Source organism: Hirundo rustica, chromosome 2 (assembly GCF_015227805.2).
Source record: "Hirundo rustica isolate bHirRus1 chromosome 2, bHirRus1.pri.v3, whole genome shotgun sequence".
Classification (NCBI taxonomy): Eukaryota; Metazoa; Chordata; class Aves; order Passeriformes; family Hirundinidae; genus Hirundo; species Hirundo rustica.
In genome coordinates this window covers 79,362,385-79,381,239 of record NC_053451.1, presented here as the reverse complement: position 1 = coordinate 79,381,239, position 18,855 = coordinate 79,362,385, and the positions used below count along the sequence as shown (strand labels likewise).

The 18,855-nt window shown below is 37.7% G+C and overlaps 1 protein-coding gene across 1 annotated transcript in view; it reads right to left on the bottom strand.

Moving 5' to 3' along the window:
- PCCA (propionyl-CoA carboxylase subunit alpha) overlaps nt 1–18,855 on the bottom strand; it is a 264,586-nt gene that overhangs the window by 189,153 nt on the left and 56,578 nt on the right. Inside the window, 2 exon segments of the mRNA XM_040054654.2 lie at nt 1,211–1,247; nt 7,842–7,973. Coding sequence (XP_039910588.2) covers nt 1,211–1,247; nt 7,842–7,973 — 169 coding nt within the window.

Here is an 18,855-nt window from a genome sequence, read left to right as displayed (position 1 = left end):
TCATCAAAACTGCTTAAAAAAATACTTGCAGGAAATCTTTAAAACACAAGAGCAAGAAAGATTACTGAAGAGAAAGTGAACTGAAATAAAGTCACATTACTATGTCTTTATGCAGGACTAAACCCAATTTTATTTACCATTCTCTTCTGAATGTTCCCGTTTGGTTAATAACCTCTTTCTTTTAGTTAGGCTCCCGTGACATTATCACTGGATTTCACAACCAGGACACAAAGCCTAACTCACAGAAATGATGACTTCAATTATGTTAGCCTAAAAGTCAGACAAACCTAGGAGGGTTTTCAGGGCAGTTAACCTCTGCAGGGTAAAAACCCCAACCTAAACTGAAAGCAGAAAGATTTTACACTGCTTAGAAGTTATCTGTAGAAGTGCAACTCCCACTGTCTATCTGGCACATAAAGGCAAAGAAATATCTCTTGACATAGGTGAAAAGCTGTTTATCTACCTGTGATAAACCTAAATAGCTTTGCATGGATGCAGTCTCAAAGGGAAAATTAAAGGAAAATCTGAAGAAAAAATTATATATCTTACTACATTAGAATCTTCTTCTAGAAAGCATTTAAAAACGTGTAATTTCAAGCATATGGTTTAGTATTTCCACTAATATCAAGCTTTAGTAAATAAAAGCCAAAACTCATTAAACACATATTACACTTAACCTTCATCAAAATGAGTCCCAGACTCATTTGCTGGTTGCTCTTTTCACCATTCTCTAAGATACTCAGAAGCTGAATAGTGACTTTATTCCAGTATGCACAGAAAGCTGGTGCTCTGGATCATATTCAAGCTAGCTGCAGTGTACACAGTGATGAAGCATGAAGATCATAACGTCACCGGTGTCAGTCTCCATATAACAAGAAGTGTACCATGCCTAACCTCTGACTATCATGTCCAATTGCAGATATACTTTTAGATAACTCCTTTAATGAGGTACTCATTACTGCATATTACATTCATTCCACAAATCATGGCTGCACTTGTTCTTTAAAGTCCAGTTTGAAAAGCTCAAATGTGATGATTTAAGAGACACAGGGTTAATGCCTAGATTCCTCGGGCCCTATGGGCAACAGGGAACTTAAAAACTATTAAAACACTATTTGTTCTATGGGGATTACTTATTACACATTCAATTTAGTCAACCATGTCTGCTGAGAGGCACACAAATCCCACCATAGCTAATTTAAGAACTTACCAATTTCCCTTGCAATTCTGACAGCTTCATCTGCATCCTGTAAAAGCAGGAAATGAGACCCAACGTTAATCCCATCAGCCATTGCACTGTGTCCTGAGGGCAGTCATATATTGCACTACTGTCTCCTCCGATTCATTTAATGTTTGATTTTACAACCTTCTGACCCTTTTCAGCCAGAGGAATGTAAAATTAATACCATAAGTGGAATGTAAATTCTACCTCATCATTAGTGCACTGAGAAACTCAAAGCAACGAGGAATCAGCTGACAGGAAACACAACCGGGATCGCAAAATGGTTTTCTGCAGTTGTAGGAATTTAATGCTAGAATTTAGAAGCTTACAATCAATAATGGACCGTAAATCAGATCGTTAAAGTTTGTCCTCCACCAGCTTGTTTCTGTCCTCACAGGTATTCCTTGTGTTTTCCTGATTGCTGTCAGTAGGGGGAGTTGATTCTCTATTGTTTGGGAGTAATTCAAGTTCAGGAAAAAAAAACCTTGCCGAACTCCTTCAAAGACAAATGGGTTTTGTTTACTCAAGAAAGAACACAAGCACTTCAGTTTTAAAAGTTCTGCATTCTGAGGACAAAATAAACCTTAAATACATTATTTTAAACTGTATCTGACAGGAGAAGATTCCCGTAATTGTTTTCATTTAAGAGTTGCATAAACCAACTTTACAAATCCTGTTGTTGATGCCACCTATTGCTTCAGCTGTCTCATGCTACTATAGTCTGGTACAAAAAAAATGTCCCGGGAAACTCAGAGAATAAAAACCAGAATATTTGAATTACTTACATTTCAATAACCAAATCACTTCATCTGCAGGAGTTAATTCTCATTATTTCTACTGAACACAGTATACTTCCATTACACAAAATTAGAAAGAAAAAGGGTTAAATTACAGTGGTGCAGGTTAAGCTTGAAAATTCCATCCAAATTTGCTAATATTTATACTATCCCATGATATACATTAAAAAATTTGTATAGAAGGCAGTAATGTCTGGAAACCACCAGCTGCTAAGTGTGTCTGAAACTATGGGGGCTGACTTATGAACATTAAACTGAAACCTGATATTTTTAAAGCTTTCAAGGCAATCCATTTTAAAAGCACCCAGGTCAGAACTTTAAAAAAAATACATAAGAAATGTTCATACCTGGTTCATTTATGTCCGATAATAAAACAAAATCCTCTTTAAAAGTCTTCAGTACCTAGTAACAGCCCCATGAAGAATAAGGGGGCTGGCAGGGGAAGTTGTCAGAAAATTTAATTTCCTTTCATTAGCTAGTCTGCTCCACAAATCGGTGCTTGTTAAGTTCAAAGCAGTCCTGAAAGCAACATCAGTTTTAAGTCCTTTTACTCCAGTCACATCTGTTAATGAGATTTTTCCAAATAACAATTGTTTTTAACTCAAGAGATAAATCTAGCAAAAAAACTGCCCCTCACACCCCCCAGAAAAAAAAAAAAAAATCCTCAAGAGTTTACTGTTTTATTACACCTTGCTGCTTTCCATGACCCTGCACCCTCCAAATTTTAGCTTAAAGGGATAAAATGCATGAAAAGGGTCATTTAAGAATGTTAGTGGTTTCCACACATTGAGTTTGAAGGTTCTTTGTTCCTGCCTGTGACAGTTATGCGAGAATACTTCCCCTTAATAGCCTCTCTGTCAGGAAGTGTTAAACCTGCCAAATGCAGACAATTAGAGCCTCTTGAACAAAATGCAGGAAGAGTGATGACTGATAAAGAGCCACGATTATGGTTGAGAAGGAAACTTTTACATGTCTTTTCTCTTGCAAATTCTCCCATATATTTGCAAAATAGAATTAAGGGGGGGGGAAGCAAACAGGGCAATCTTTTTTCACTTAGTTACCTGCAAACAAGTGGCTAACTGATACACTGCAGTCCACAGGAAGACAAGCTGCAAACCATTATAGGGGAACTTTTCACTGCCACTGTATTTTTACACATGCATACAACTTAAAGTAACAAGCGGATTGGTGTCAGCAGCACTAATTGTCTTAGTTCTGGCCTGAAAAGACTTCAGTCATCCGCTCAGCACAGTTATTAATTTATACTGTTTCAATATCTGTTTCTTTTACAGTTTTAACATATTAGAACCCAAACTCTAAGATATGAGGAAAAAAAATAAAAATGCATTCATACTCAAATTTTCACTTTCAAAGAGCATTTCGAAAAAAGAGGGAAAAAAAAAGAGGAGGAAAAAAGAGGAGGAAAAAAAAGAGGAGGGAAAAAAAGAGGAGGAAAAAAAAGAGGAGGAAAAAAAGAGGAGGAAAAAAAAGAGGAGGAAAAAAAAGAGGAGGAAAAAAAAGAGGAGGAAAAAAAAAGAGGAGGAAAAAAAAAGAGGAGGAAAAAAAAAGAGGAGGAAAAAAAAAAAGAGGAGAAAAAAAAAAGAGGAGGAAAAAAAGAGGAGGAAAAAAAGAGGAGGAAAAAAGAGGAGGAAAAAAGAGGAAAAGAAAAAAGGCTGTGATTTAAGGAGGGAAACGAATTTTAAAAATAAGACACTGACATACTGTTATCCCTAGTAAGTATTTTGATCTTTTTTCATAAGAAGGTATGTTGAATGTACATTTAATATATCATTAGTTTCCCTTGCTGATTATATAAACATAGAAGCAGTTCAAGTAATCAGAAAAAATTAGGACAGTTATTTTAGCTTTTAGGTACATAGAACTTACGACAGATACACAATATGTGCACAAGAGGAGCAAAAAACCGAATGCTATGATACTGCCTAACATACATGTCCATACGTACAAAATATATGAAACCACACTGGTATTAAAAACATTTTAATTTTTTTTTAAAAGCGAAAGTCCTCAATGATTTACTGCTGTTTCCTCCAAAAACACATTACCTACATAACCATTTTCCCAAAATAAACTGGAGACTGTAAAGACATATATAATTTCAGCACCACCTTTTATTGTACAAATAAAAATGCCCAAGTAATGGTAGAGGTTAATAAAAATCCTAAGAGTTATAAAATTATGGCATAACGTTTTCACAAATAGGTGCTTCTATTAAGTTAAAGAGACATAAAATGCTCCTTTAGCATAAGAATTCCTAACCTCCTACTTTCATATACATGCCTCTCAACCAGGTACCAGCAGGTGGAGACAGAAAAACGAAACTGTCTTGATGTAGGGGAATGCCAGGATAATGCTGATTAAGCAATTCCTAGAACGGTGAAACATTGTATTTACTATGAAGGACTGCATAATGTTTTTCATGGATGAGCGTTAGAAAATCTCCAGTTCAGTCTCCAGAACCAGTCTCTTAACCTCCCCAACTAAACAGTGATGACTCAACCCTAATGTCAATATCCCAATGCAAAAATTCAGCTAAAACAGTTACCCAAACTTAACCACAGTAACTTCAGAGCCTTGTTGAAGACCTCTAATGTGCTTACTGACATCAGTGAAACTAAGTAGACACAGACTTTATTCTTCTGTGTCTACATCCAGCTGTGTTCTACCAGCCATAAAACCAAACTGGCTCTATATGGTGAAACAATACAAAAATCATGCTTCCCTTGCCATTCCTTTGCCAATTTTTCACCACAGCATGTTCTTATGCTCATTATGCACCCTCCACTTTCTACTCTCTTACGCCCCTTTAGTTGTTTACAGTCAATACATCATCTCAACCCTAACCTCAGTACAGCCATTGCTCACACTGATTAATGCTAATTCTTTTGATTAAAATCGTTTACCACTACCTCCCCCAACTGGGTTTTATAAAACTAATTGTAGTTACACATTTTGAAATTAATTACCTTCGAATGCTTTTGTTGGCTCTCTAATTGACAGCACAAGACTCCGGTTCCTTAAATGTTCAAACTGGATAACCCTTGCCCCAGCCAACTGAGAAACTGAACCAGGGATGAGAAGAAAATTACTCTTTGTCAAACTGCCATCTCCATTCCACATCTTTCCACTCAGTTTCGTATTTGCTAGAGCATTTGCCAGTACAAGAAGAGTTAGCTGTGTCTGTTATGCCAAGCATCCTCCTCTTCAATCCTTCCAGCATTAAGTATACTGTTGAAGGCCTTCCTTTTTTTAAATTTCTAATTTAATTTCTACTCACTGAGAATTTTTCTGTATGCAACTTCTCCAGGATGTTAGTACAAAACCTTAGCAACTACAGCATCTTATGTGTAAGTGCTAAGCAACACAGAGGAAATATATCCTTTATTCGTGAAGGACCTAAGTATCTGCAGCACTATTTAACAAGGATAAAAACAACTCTTCTAGTAACAAAGATTTTCAGTTCAGTCCTGAGTTGAATAATCAGTCTGTCTTTAATTTCTAGAGGCATGAATGCAGTTTTCCTCCAGCTTTATTAAACACTTTAAAGCTGAAGCCACCTTTAATTACCTTAAGCATCAAAGAGACACTAACTCCTTCCTAAAACCTCTAAATTTTTATTTCTGAGGAAAAAAAGCTCTCAAAGATTTTGAAAGCTTCATAACTGTGACAAAAAATAGGTCTCTCACAGAATGCCAGAAATCCTAAACAGTTCTTTGTGTGTTGCTGTTCTGATTAGAGCTGGTATCATGCAGCTTTGCCATTCCTATCTTAGACTGAATTTGCAAAATAATATATCAAGCTCTAAACAAAGATCAGGCATCCTGTATGACCTAATTATTTGGGTGTTCATTTGAGCAAAGACTTTGTCACAGGAAGGAAATCGGAGAACAAACACAGACACATATTTAGATCCATAGCAAGTATGGCACTATCAATTATTAGAAGCTTTATTTCCTATAATTGGTAATCAAAGCACCGGTTAGCCTAAAATTTGCAACTCCACTTTTTGATGGAGACTACAATGCTGGCAATGTCTGTGGACTTTCCTTTTTCTTATTTGGTGGGCACACTGCCTGTTTGGGATTTTTTTGATATGTACTCTTTCATCAACACTCTTCAGATAATCAGAACTCATGCAGGGCTGAGGTACACAAAACTGGTATGATATGGACACTTTGGGATTAAGCAATTACCACATAGTTCTTTTCAATAGCAGAGGACTGGAGTTGTCAACTCAGTCCTAGATTCCAGTTCATTTGGTTTTAAGGGTATTGTTGTATATAGCCCATTGCCAAACACATTACTTTAGTTTCCTTTTTGTGACAGGAACTTCAGATAATTGTTAAAAACAGAGCAATTGAAGGTCTATGAAACAAGTGCATACAAGAAAGCAGCTCAGCTGCACTTGGTATAAGTCTATCTGTTCCTTGACCATTAGCTTACTTGTCAGGTTTGGGGGGTTTTGTTAGCAGAATAACAGACTAATGCAAGTTTTAACTTGATATAATAAGAAAACCATTGGCTTGGCTGCTGTTAAATCTTATGAGAGTGAAAGGACCACATACACAAGGGACCGCTAAAACATGCAACAAAAACCTGAAATTTGCCAATTTGCCACTCCTAGACTTCAGCATGGCCACAAATGCTAATCCAGAACTCAATATGGAGCCCTCCAGAAGAGAAAGAAGTCTTTGTACTTTTACCTGTTGCAGCATTATCCTGCTACCAGACATTACAAACATCACACATTTCCATCACAAGTACTGAAAAATTCTCTTGGGCATTTTGACCTCAGCTATTGTGCGATTTTATCATTCTCTCTCACTAGTCAAGTTCTCCAGACAGCCCAATTGGAGCAGGTAATTTTGTGGAGACTTAGCCCCTTTGTACTCCACCTTTCACTTTTAGTCGGTGTTTGGGAGACATTTTGTCTCTTAACAGAGTTTAAAATCCTGCTTAGTTACTGTGCTCTTTTTCATGCAATTTAAAGTTTTACTCAAACTTCATTTGAAAAAAAATCTCATTTGACATGTAAAGCATAAAAATTTCGGGAGGTCAACACTTTATAACACGCTACATTTTAGTTTTATACAAGGAAGGTTTTAAAAGAAACAAACTTAACTACATTAACATAGACAATATATTAAGACACACAGGAAAGCTTGTAAGAGGCCAACACAATCAGCAGAAAATAAAGAGAAACGAAGATAGACTTTATTTAACCTTACAAACCATAAAGAAACAAGTTGGTTTTTTCTTACAAAACTGTTGGAAGACATTCCTTCTAAAACCACACAAAGAGTGTTAGCTGTAGATTCTGATAAAGACCCACCAAATTACCCACATCCCATCCTCATCCTGAATTTTGCAACACATGGAAGTATGCACCATCAGAATAGAGCACAAAATGGAAACTTCACACAGTTTAACAAACTTCACTTAACTCAGAGCTGTCAAGATCTTAGCCAACAAGAAGACCTAAGAAATGTAAAGATGTGCAAATAAGTCAAATCCACACCTGACATTTAACACATTTACCCGCCTTCATGTTAAATTAAACTTAAGCAAAGTATTTTTAGAGACTCCACTGAAGAACTCCTAATACATCATTTATTATCAAGGACTTTCTCCTCTTCTCCAAAGCTCTCTTGTTAGTAAAACTCTGTAGTCCATTTTTAATTATATTTTACTGAAAAAGACGAGGAAATTATAATTAGATTCTGCATCAGATCTTCAATAGGTGTGCTTTGATTTAAACACTGTTCCTACAGTGGGCAGACAGTAATTAAATGATTTCTCACCTTGACTACTCCATCAAAGCCAGGGATCGTGTTGACCTTTGCATTCTTGGCTAACAATTTGCTTTCAATCTTGTCTCCCATAGCTTGAATAGCGTGTGTGTCAGGTCCAATGAAGGTGACACCTTCTGATGCCTGCAAAGACAATGAAGATAAAACTTTAGAAGGCAAAAATAAAAATCAGCTTTTCTATACACAGATATTACTATTAACTTTTTTCTCCTTTTGAGCTAACTAATACAACAAGACTTACAAGGATGTGATCTCTTTACATAACAACAGAGCAATGTATAAATATTTCAGACAGTCCATTAAAAATGTGTATGACCTTGTAAAACTATGTATACACACAGATTCAAAGCCCTATAATTAGCATTTGTATAAATCAAATGCCAGACCAGAGAAAAACAGCAGCAAGTGGAAGTACTCCAGCCTGAAAGTTAGAAATAGCCCTTCAGAAAACAGAGGCTTGTTAATTCACCACCGAAATAACCAAAAGTAATTTACAAAGATGCACTTGCCAAATGATAACAGTTTAAAATTGGTTTTAGTATGCATTCCTAAAACCAAACCTCAATGACGCATCACAATGAAAATGTAGTCTTCTACTCAATATATTTAAGACCTTGAAAATAAAGCAGTAAGTGAAATAACATTTCTTGATTCTTTCAGGCAACTCTCCTCCAATAATAATATGGAAAGGGGTTAACATAAAATGTTTCAATACTTCGACATCAATATATAGGTAAACACTGAACTGCACGTTTCTTCCTCCTGTTTCTCTATGCCAACAATAGACTTCAGCGAGGTTATTCAGATAGAGGCATTTTTTCAAACATCTTCAGGTCAGTACTAGAGTAAGTTAAAGACAATTCTATCAGAATTGTTATTATTATTCCCTGAAAATTACTGATGCAATAATGAGTACTTATATGTTTCAGGTAACTCTACTTCTTTTGTACTGGAGGGGGAAAGAAGATGAAAGAAGGGTAAGGATTAAAAAAAAAATTATTTTTTTTTTTTAAATCAAGCCTTGCACAATTTTTCCAAGTTACATTTATTTTCTTCTCTCCAGCTCTAAGATACCTGTAAAATGTCTAAAAACAGCTTGTTGCTAAGCCAATGGGCAGCTAACTTAACACCAGTACTAACAAAATGGCAAATAGCAGTTTCTTATATCTCAATTAATGCCTTAGTGTTTTGTTTCCCTGACACATACTTGTGCTACACAACCCATATGGTTACAGTCACTAACAATAAAAAGTAATTTGTTGAAGTTTTGTGTATTTGTGTGATGGTAGTACACAATCCAATCCCAGAACATAGGAAAAATATGTCTAAGTTGGGAAACATCCTCCTATTTGTGATCTTATAAGAGCCAAGAGAGCTCATCATGCTCAGGAGTCACTGTTTGCACTGTCAGCAGCTTCCTAGCAGGATCAGTGTAACAGCAGCAGCTCTGTGTAGATTATCTCATACCATCCTAGCTAACAGGGTGCTAGAGATCATCCAGAAGAGATCAGGTGAGTGTTACAGACGCACAAGGAAGCTCAGTGCGAGGATACCCAAACCAAATGCAGAGCAGCAGTTCTGTTACATCAAACGATTGTTAGCTTTGACTCACAGTGAGCCATCTGGGGGTTTATCTCTGCCCACCTCTTCTCTACTGCACTGGGCTTCTTCACTTAGCAACTCAGGAAGTAACAACTTGATTAATAGCTGTCTTAGAAAGTTGGGAAGAGTGCAATAAAAAGCAGGAAGAAATAGGAGGACCAAAATAAGGGTGCAGATCTGTAATTATGTAGCACTCAGATCCTTTGGCATTACAAGAAATTCACTTTTTAAAGGGAAACAAAGCAAGGAGTTGATGCGTGAAACCACAGTGACACAAAATTTGGAAGGTTGTTTCAGAAGCAACCTGAAAACTGATACCCCTTCCTCTCTTAACAAGAGGCACAAATAGGCTCCTGCATACACCTAGAGGTAGGGCAGAGTTTTCTTCTGTCATCAGACTGTATTCCAATCTCAAAAAGCCTTGTGGAAAAGGATCACTTATATACTTGACAAGTGGAGCTTCCACTGTCCCTCCTGTATCACTTCTAACCTGGAAACACCATGTTTCCACAGTTTCTGCCACAACACAGACATTTGCATCCTGACCAATACCACTTCAGACTTCATCATTTATTGCTTCCTCTCTCACTTTCTTCTCAGAGTTTAACATCAAAAACATGAGATCTCCAGACAGTGGGTTCAAAACTTTTGCTGCCATAACAGACCATCCCAGACTTGGAGGCTGTAGTCTACTTCCATACTCTTACAGTATTTCTTTTTCTCCTCTTTGTTATGACAGAAAATTAAAAATCTTCATTCAAACTGGAGGTCACAGGTAAGAGTGAAAATTACATTGATGGCATCAGCAAGCATGCACCTTTCCAGCTGAATGCCCTTAGGGGAAATCATGCTTGACCTACAGTCTCATCTCCCTGATTTGTGGTATGGACTTCCAAAGTACCCAGTTCACTCTCTGCTCCTGTCCAGCTAGCTGGATAAGAACAGTACAATTCAGGAGAGATTCATGAACCAGCTGAGAAGGAACACTGCAGGCCATTTCAAGAAATTAATCTCTGCATCCATTATATTTGTTACATGAATCCTGCAGAGCGTTAATATTCCACATGGATACAGCCTATACTAGTTATTAAAAATTCAGTAGCAGATGAAGCGCAGCAGATTCACATTAATGCAAATATCACCTGTTGCAACCTGCATCTTTGTCTTTTTTAATGTATACTTTTCATAACTCAGAATTTACAAACTGCACTTGTCTACATATGCAGCTTTTGGCTTTAATTGCTTCAAACCTTTGTACCTTACACAGATCAGCTCTTTCATGGTCAGCAAGTAGTATCATAGTACCACCAGCTATTCTCTCATTCCATGGGTCAGCTGGGGCGGTCACCACAGCCAGTTATTTCTCTGTCAAAATCTGAAACAAAATAGTTTAACTCAATATGATATCACAGGACACCTTAAACCATGTGATTCTGCAACATCCATAAATCAAAAATAAGTTAACAAAACCTAGGAGGTTCTCCCAGTTTCCAGGCAGTGTGTCTAACCACTTCTTACATAGGAAATGTAAGCATTCTCTGACATGACTCACAACTAACTTCAATTAAGCACATAAAAAAAGACTTTGTCAGCTTAAGGCACTACTAAACAGTCTTGGCTACAGTAATTTAGTACACCATCACTCAAAGATGCTTGCTCAAGCCCTCTGCCAAAGCTTCTCAGCTCATCACCAGAAAAGTGTCCCAGCTTCTTCATCACTCACACTCATACAAGGTATTAAACAATCCGTTCAAAAGTCTACTGCCCAATACTGAAAATGCCAAAAAAAGACCGTAAGAAAGAATGTGGCGGCAATATCTTCAGCTCCCACAAAAATGTATGAGTTTGCTCACACACAGACTTGTCAGTGTGGCAGCAAGTACTAAAACTTCTGCTGTATATACACAAGCATACACACTGCATATCAAACAAGTTCTTTCAAAACCTCTGTTATTCCTCCACACATTCAGCAGCATATTTCAGCCTTGAAGACTAATTATCTGGCTGCAGAAAACACATTAAGTTTCACCATAAACATACACCAGCATCTTGTTTACAAGCATACCTGTGATATCTGTGTATTACTGCTCTACTCTGCATAATCAAAGCTACAAGCAAATAATAAGGAATATTTTATTAAAAAAGGATTTCACAATAAATTCGTGAAAAAAAAAGTTAATTTTTAGTTGTCTTAAGCAGTAGATACTGAAGAGCTTTCCCCAACATCCCACTGTTTTTGAAAGCAATGACAATAGGTCTAATAGTCATGCCATAAGAACTGCGAGCAGATTATTCTCCCTTCCTTTCGGTTTGGTGGTTGGGTTTTTTCAAGCCACACAAAAGTCTTAGTCTGGGACCCACAGGGAATGCAGGACCCCTAATATAGTAAAAACTAAACACAGTGTCAAAGTGCAACAAGCAAAGGCAAGATTTGGAAAATCCATTTGGGAAGTTTATGATTGAGTTTAGTGACCATCACAGTCAGAGTCTGTCAAACATCTGAATGCTCTGGGAACAGAGTGGGCCAAACAGACATATGTCAGTGTAAGTCATGCTCTCAACATCTGGAAAGGACCTGCCCATCTGACAAACTCCTGTGGACCTGAAGTAATTGAAGAAAATGAATCTAGAAAAGGAGTTTCCTTTGCACCTCCTCCTTGAAATTATGAATGTAGCCATTCACAATCACTGTATTATACAGTCAGTAATGGATTCAGTCTCAGTGACAGCTTAAGCAGAACTAAAGATAGAAAGCATGGAGGAGGGAAAACTGCATAAACAACTTTTACACACGTATACTTGGCAACATATACTCTTCTGTGGGCTTCTGAATCTGTGGCAAAGCAGCCAACTCACTGCCAGGCCTCCTGGAGCTGCAGGAAATTGTTGAACAGCTCCAACTCAGCTTTAGACAAAACAAGTGATACTAAAACTTATCCTCTGTCTTTCACTATGTTAGTTATGGGTAGTTAAACACAGTTTTTGGTGTCCTCATTTGCGCCAAGATATTTGAATCTGCATGTAACATCAGCTTAAGAGGAGCAGCTTCAAGCAACAAGGAGATATGCCATGTACAAAAACACTTATCAAGAATCTTGTGTTTTCTCTTTCAGGATCATTTGATGAGGGGATTTTTCCACTCACAGCATGATGTGGCAAAACATACTCCAAGTGCCCAGCTGCTTCCAGGTGCAAGAGCCCCTGTAGTTACCTTACCACAGAGAAGCAGGAACAATAATGCAGGCTTTGTGCTAGTTCATTCCCTAGTACCTGAAAAGACTAGTTTTAAGGAAGTATTTCCCATCTCTGAGGAAGAAATGGCTGAGAGGATAGAGAGGTCTCAGAAACATTTGTAGCTTCTCTGCTTTATTGAAAACAAGCTTTTCTGTGTAAACACAGAACTGCTTTTAAACAAGCTCATGAAACTTACAGGAGAACCCAAACAATCTGTTGCACGCTGCCACGGAATCATAGGTTCTCAAATTTTGACTTACATATGATATTTTCAACTCAGGGTAATACTTGCAGAAGACAGCAACAGCCCTCAAGTGACTGAGGCAACTGACCGAGTTTCTCTCTGCTCATTCTCTCTACTTCCCCTCCTGCCCATAGTCCTATCTCTCCCCCTTCTCTAAAGGCTGCCTTGAACACTCCTCACCTGACTCAGCCGACCAACATGGCAGACAATGGTCTATTGTTTTGTGTAAGAAGTGTTTGCCATCATTTTCACGAGACAAAATGACCTAAACTGAGAAGTATAATGGGCACTAAAGAAAGGACCATGAGCTGCTGGTGCATGCAACTGGGAGCAAGAACCTTCTTTGGGAAAATGGCACATCCTCAAACTCTGAGGTGCTCTGGAGGGTGGCTGCATGCTGCCATATTTACCCGCTCTTCTTGTTAAATCTGCATTACTGTTTTCAGGTTTTAAAATCAAACGTGATGCTTCTCTGAGGAGCACTGTTTGAATCACAGAACAGCTAAAGTTAGAAGCATCAAATCCACTGCTTAAAACTACTATGACATGTGGTGTTAAGTATTCCAACAACTTAGGTGCAGGAGAGAAACAGAAGCAAGATTCTGAGGCAGTGAGGTAACAGCAAAATCAGCAAGTGTGGAGAGAACAAGTTACCACACACTGAAGAATTTATTGGTAACATCATGAAGGAAGGTTCACAGATAAGAACTTCAGTAGAAACTTTATCATAGGTCTGTTTTTCAAAGGAGCTCTCAAGCCTTCTTCACAGGAGAAAACAGAAAAGGTTTGCATGATATCCTTACATGCAGCTGATTAATTCTTTCACCATTGGACTACTCCCTCTTGACACACAACTAGTCAAGGAGGCAGACTCAAGGGAGAAGGGAATAGCCAAAAGTACTCTGGTAATCACAGTATTCCAGAAAAACTGGGATCATCCACAAATACAGTCCCCCACATACAGCTCATAGATCACCAAAAGGACACAAACCTGCACGTGCAGCTGCCTACTGATATATACAAAGCAGAGCAGATAAGCAGCACACCTCAAAGAGGACTGGAATAGCTACATGGGCTAAATGCAGGGCTGAAAAGCTGAGTTGGCAGTAAAAGGAAGGTCCAACAGAGGTAAAAACAACCTAGGAAAAAAAGAAGCAGTACAGAAAAATCCAGATGAACCATCCAAAAAACACACACACCATCAACACAGGCACATTGACATCTGTTGAAAAAGGCAAGTATATAAAACACTTCACAATTCAGGAACTCTCCATTCAACATTGGGAAATAATCCCTCAAGGAAATCTACTATAAGAACATATAATAAAAAGCATCCACTCAATAACTAAGGAAACACTAAACTGGTAAATTGCTCTACAGTAGAATGTGGTGGACATAAAAAAAAACCATCCTGAAGCTTTCTGCTAGATGCACAGAAACGACCTATCAGCTTGGGCCCTGTTGCTGCTCTCCTGAAGGCTCAGAATTAAGAGCATACATAGGAGTGGCCAATGATTTGTGTGGGCATCAACCTGCAAATTTAGTACCAATAAATAGAAGATTTAATTCTCTGCTGTTTAATTTTAAGCTGCAAAGGGCCTGAATCAGTAAAAAGCCGAGGTATTGTCATGGATCGCCAAGAACAGTAACTCTCCAGCAGTCCAGTGAAGAAAAGTTCCTCCAATCTTGTTCACAATGAAATAAGCAGAACTTCTGAAGGCAAAGGATCCTCACAATGCACACACATTTACACAAACACACAAGAGAAAAGACAACACATACAAGTAGCACTCTTCATTAGAACAAGTACTTTTACAAAATGAGCCATGCTGAAGTGAGTTAAAGCCCTCTGCACAGGCTTGTGGCAGAGTGAAGACAGTATGTGATGTAAGCAAAAGCATAGATATGCAAGAGGGAAGGGCTGTGGCATCCTACTGTTCTCTGACTACACCTGCCTTTGACTACTGCAGTTATTTCTGCAGAGGTTCGGCTTTTGTTTTGTTTGAGGTCTTTGGAAGGAGATAAGACTACTACAATCACCTTGAGCTGCAGAAGCACAAAGCAGGTAGACTGTGACAGCAAGTAGCCTCAAAAGCAAAATATAAATTGGCAGTTAGAAAAGTAACAGCGCCTGAGGCAACTTGCAGAGGAAGGTGGTAATAAGAACTCTGCTGCCCAGCCTGTCAGATCTCACGGCTTCTTCCAAATTCTACTCCAAAATCAGAACTGTTACTTGGCTCCAAAACACACTGCAGTGTAGAAGTCAGAGCTTCCCCACACAAGCTATGTCACTACCTTTGACACTACACTGTGCCACTTAAAATATCTGTACTCCCTGTCTCAAACAGGAGTACGCACTATAAGAGAAAGTAATACATTGAAAGTGTTCCCTGTGAAAAGAAAAAGCTAGCAGAATAAAAAGACTTTACCTAAAATTGGACACAGCTGCAAGAAGCTTGTCTCACTTACCAAAACTGAATTTAAAGAACACTAAAGCATTTTCCAACAACACATTAAGAAAAGAAGAAAATTGCTGGGCAGAAATACAGCCCCCCCCCCCCCCCCCCCCCCCAAAAAAAAAAAAAGGAATACACTAATTTACTTGAAAATAAGCCAATTTATGCCAGTTTCCATGTTTAACATTTACCATGGGGAGGGAGATGTGTTAATATACTCCCTTTAAACCATCATTCTAAGAAATATTAACTGATTTATTTAACCCCAGTATGAATCTGTTAATATCTGCCTCCAAAGTATAGTTTCAAATATGCAGAGGCATGAAAATCCATTAATCAATTACCAGTAGGGCCAGACAAACTCCTGCAGGACTAGCCTTATCCAGGCCCCAAGCATGCCTTCTTTAAAGCAGGCTGGAAATAGAATGCAGGAACAGCATATAGCCATATATAACAGATAGAGAGATAGGCATAATTACGTGTTTAAAAATGTAGTACATGTAAATTCAAATACTGGAGGTGGAAAGAGAGGACTCAATTTGTTAGACTGCTCTAAAGCTCAGCTTAAACAAAAGGCACAGCTGCCAAGTCAGTATAAACAATCTAAAGCAACTTAACTCCAGTGTCCAAAAAAAGTGTACACCACAGAAAAGGAACACAACCTTCTGCATAAACACCAGGAAATGGCCAGAATAACTCCAAATGGTCAGCACCACCTTAAGCACTAAGGCTGCACGGAAAATTATCTTTTAAATAAACTTTAATTCTACAGAAATGGTAAATTTACAAAGTCAAAACTAAGAACCAGACTGCCCTGTAGACAACATCCTTAACAAGATACAAGTTGTGAACTATTATTATCATGGATTATATGTACAAAGGGTAAATGTGCTTTCACTGATTTAATTCTGCGTTTTGAAATTAAAAGCTCTCCTTTACCAAAAAGTTCACAGTGTATACTGTAACTTGTAAGTGGAAGACATAGTTCCCAGTCATGCCTTCGCAAGTGAAAAGAAGCAGAGTCAGCTTTTTCCAAGGGCTCAAAGCACAAGACAGTGAGAACAAGTACCACCTCTGTGGCTCTATATTTTCAAGTTTTCACTTTGGATCTGATCAGCAACCAGAAGTCTTACTTGATAATTTCACTTTGAAACAATATAAGGCTTTAGATGGTCTATATATTATATGTTTGTCCAGGACCTAAATGCAATATAGAATTAACTCAGTTCAGAAGCATTTCTCAACTACAATATACTATAAAATTTGAACATAGAGGAGTTTGCATGACATGCCACTGTAAGTGATTAATTACATCACCATATATGAAACGCTACATTGACACCACCCGAGGCACAGGAACTTAACCCTGGTATGCTAGAAAGAGTTTCGAGTAGTCACTTATCAGTAGTAAGGAATGCCCAGAAAATATAGGGACAAACAAACTAAACTTAAGAATTTTCCCTGGATGGTTTCCATATTGCTTTTCTTCACTTCATGGCATTGAAACCACCCTTGATTTTTACATGATAAAAGAAATCTGTGGAACTAATCCTAGAAACCTCTTTCTGTTTCCTTGCTTAACACCTCCGGGCGACAGAAAAGACAAAATGCTTCATTTGCATCCTTAAACATTAGAAACTGCGAATGAGCCTTTTCAGCTGCAAATGTTATTGCATCTACATTTCCAGAAGAGAAAGAAGGTTAAACAGCCTACTCAGGTTTATGTTAACTCATCTCTTTTTAGCACCAGCGAGCAGCACAAAGAGCAGAAAATGCAGAAGCTTAACAGCAGAACCTCTTTCTTCATTAAGTTCAATTAGATCCTGGCAATGGATATAGCTGCTGATTACACGAAGATAAAGAGAAGAAATCAGGTACACACAAACGAAATGGCAAACAAGTGTAATCTTAGTCTTCCCGGATCATCCAGCCTCAGGAAGACCACTTCATTTTTCATGCAACACAAAATAGTTCCACCAGTTGCCTGACCACCCAAAATTTTGCCTAATGTAAAAGCAGCATTTGTTTAATCATTAATTCAAACTTAGTTTAAAAAGTAATAAGCCAGTGTTGCACAAAGGCAGCCTGAATATGTTAGCAAGGTAAAAAAGAGTCCTCGCTTATCGATAAGTACTCCATCTTATCAATTAAAGAATACATTTGAGCCACAACTAGTCAACCTATTAACTACTTCATTTCAAAACACAATCCAGTACTATGTACTCTTGGAGCCTATTAGCTGTTAACTATTTTTAAAATTAGGATTCAAACTACATATTTTTAATTTGTTTGGAGGGGAGAAAGCACTTGGCATTACTGTATTGAATTCAGCAGAGAAAGTTAGGAGCACTTTATTTTCCAGGCCATTTGGCTTTCAGTGTGGAAAAAGCCTTCAGCCTTGGCAGAAAATACACAATGAGATGTTTAACAAAAAATATACATTAGTCTAAATTAAAACCAGGCAGGCATGGAGAAAAAACAGGACAATTATGAAAGTGAAAAACAAGGGAGCATCATTCTAGCCAAAGCAATACTTTACATTACCAAAGACCAAAGTTTATGGCATATACAAAATTTTCTGTATCAAACTGAAAGTTCGGTAGGGAAGACAAGGAGAATAACAAACAGTTCAAAAACTCCAGTGTTAGAGCAAATGAAAATGCTTGGACACAAGGCATACTCTTAATACAGCCATACTATTTCTCCTGTCCTAAAGTTGCTTGTGAAGCTTTGCAAATTAATAGAGACATATAGCTGAATCAGTAAATCCACTTTGCAATACTGTAGCTTCTGTTTTTCAAAGGGGAGGCCAAATTAATAATCAAAATGTGAGAATATATTTAGAAGTGAATGAGTAATGAAAAATTAGCACTGTGTTAGTGAGATGTTACATTGAGCTTGCAGTCAAAGGATATTAATTTTATGCCTGTGCATTGAAAAAAAATCTGTCTGGTATTTTTCCAGACATTCTACAATGCTTTCAAAGTTAGGTGACTATACTTATATTTATATTGCATATTCAGAAACCAAATGAAAACTTACAATGACTGTCCAAGCTCACACAACCCTGAATTTACTGATGACTTAAGCATAAGGAACCCTGGTGTTGACAGCCAGGAAGGTAAGTGACCCTAGAATAATCTTCCTAATAATCATCTTCTTTAACAACTACAATGAAAAAGAGCCATCTCTCAGACACTGTGACAAAGACACTGAATAAGCAACATTCTTGATAAAAACAAGACTGTTTTAAGTCCATTGCCCTAACCAAAATCTAACATGGGTAATGCCCTTTTCTCAGCCAGTGGACTTAAAAATTGTCACCACTGTCCTCATAAGGTTACTAATTTACTTCCTGTCAAATAGCTCAAATTGCTGATATTTAGACAACTGTTACTGTGTCAACAGAAACAGTCATCAAACGTTTGATAAAGATTGTTTTGAAGAGCTTCAGAGAGTTTATAGACTA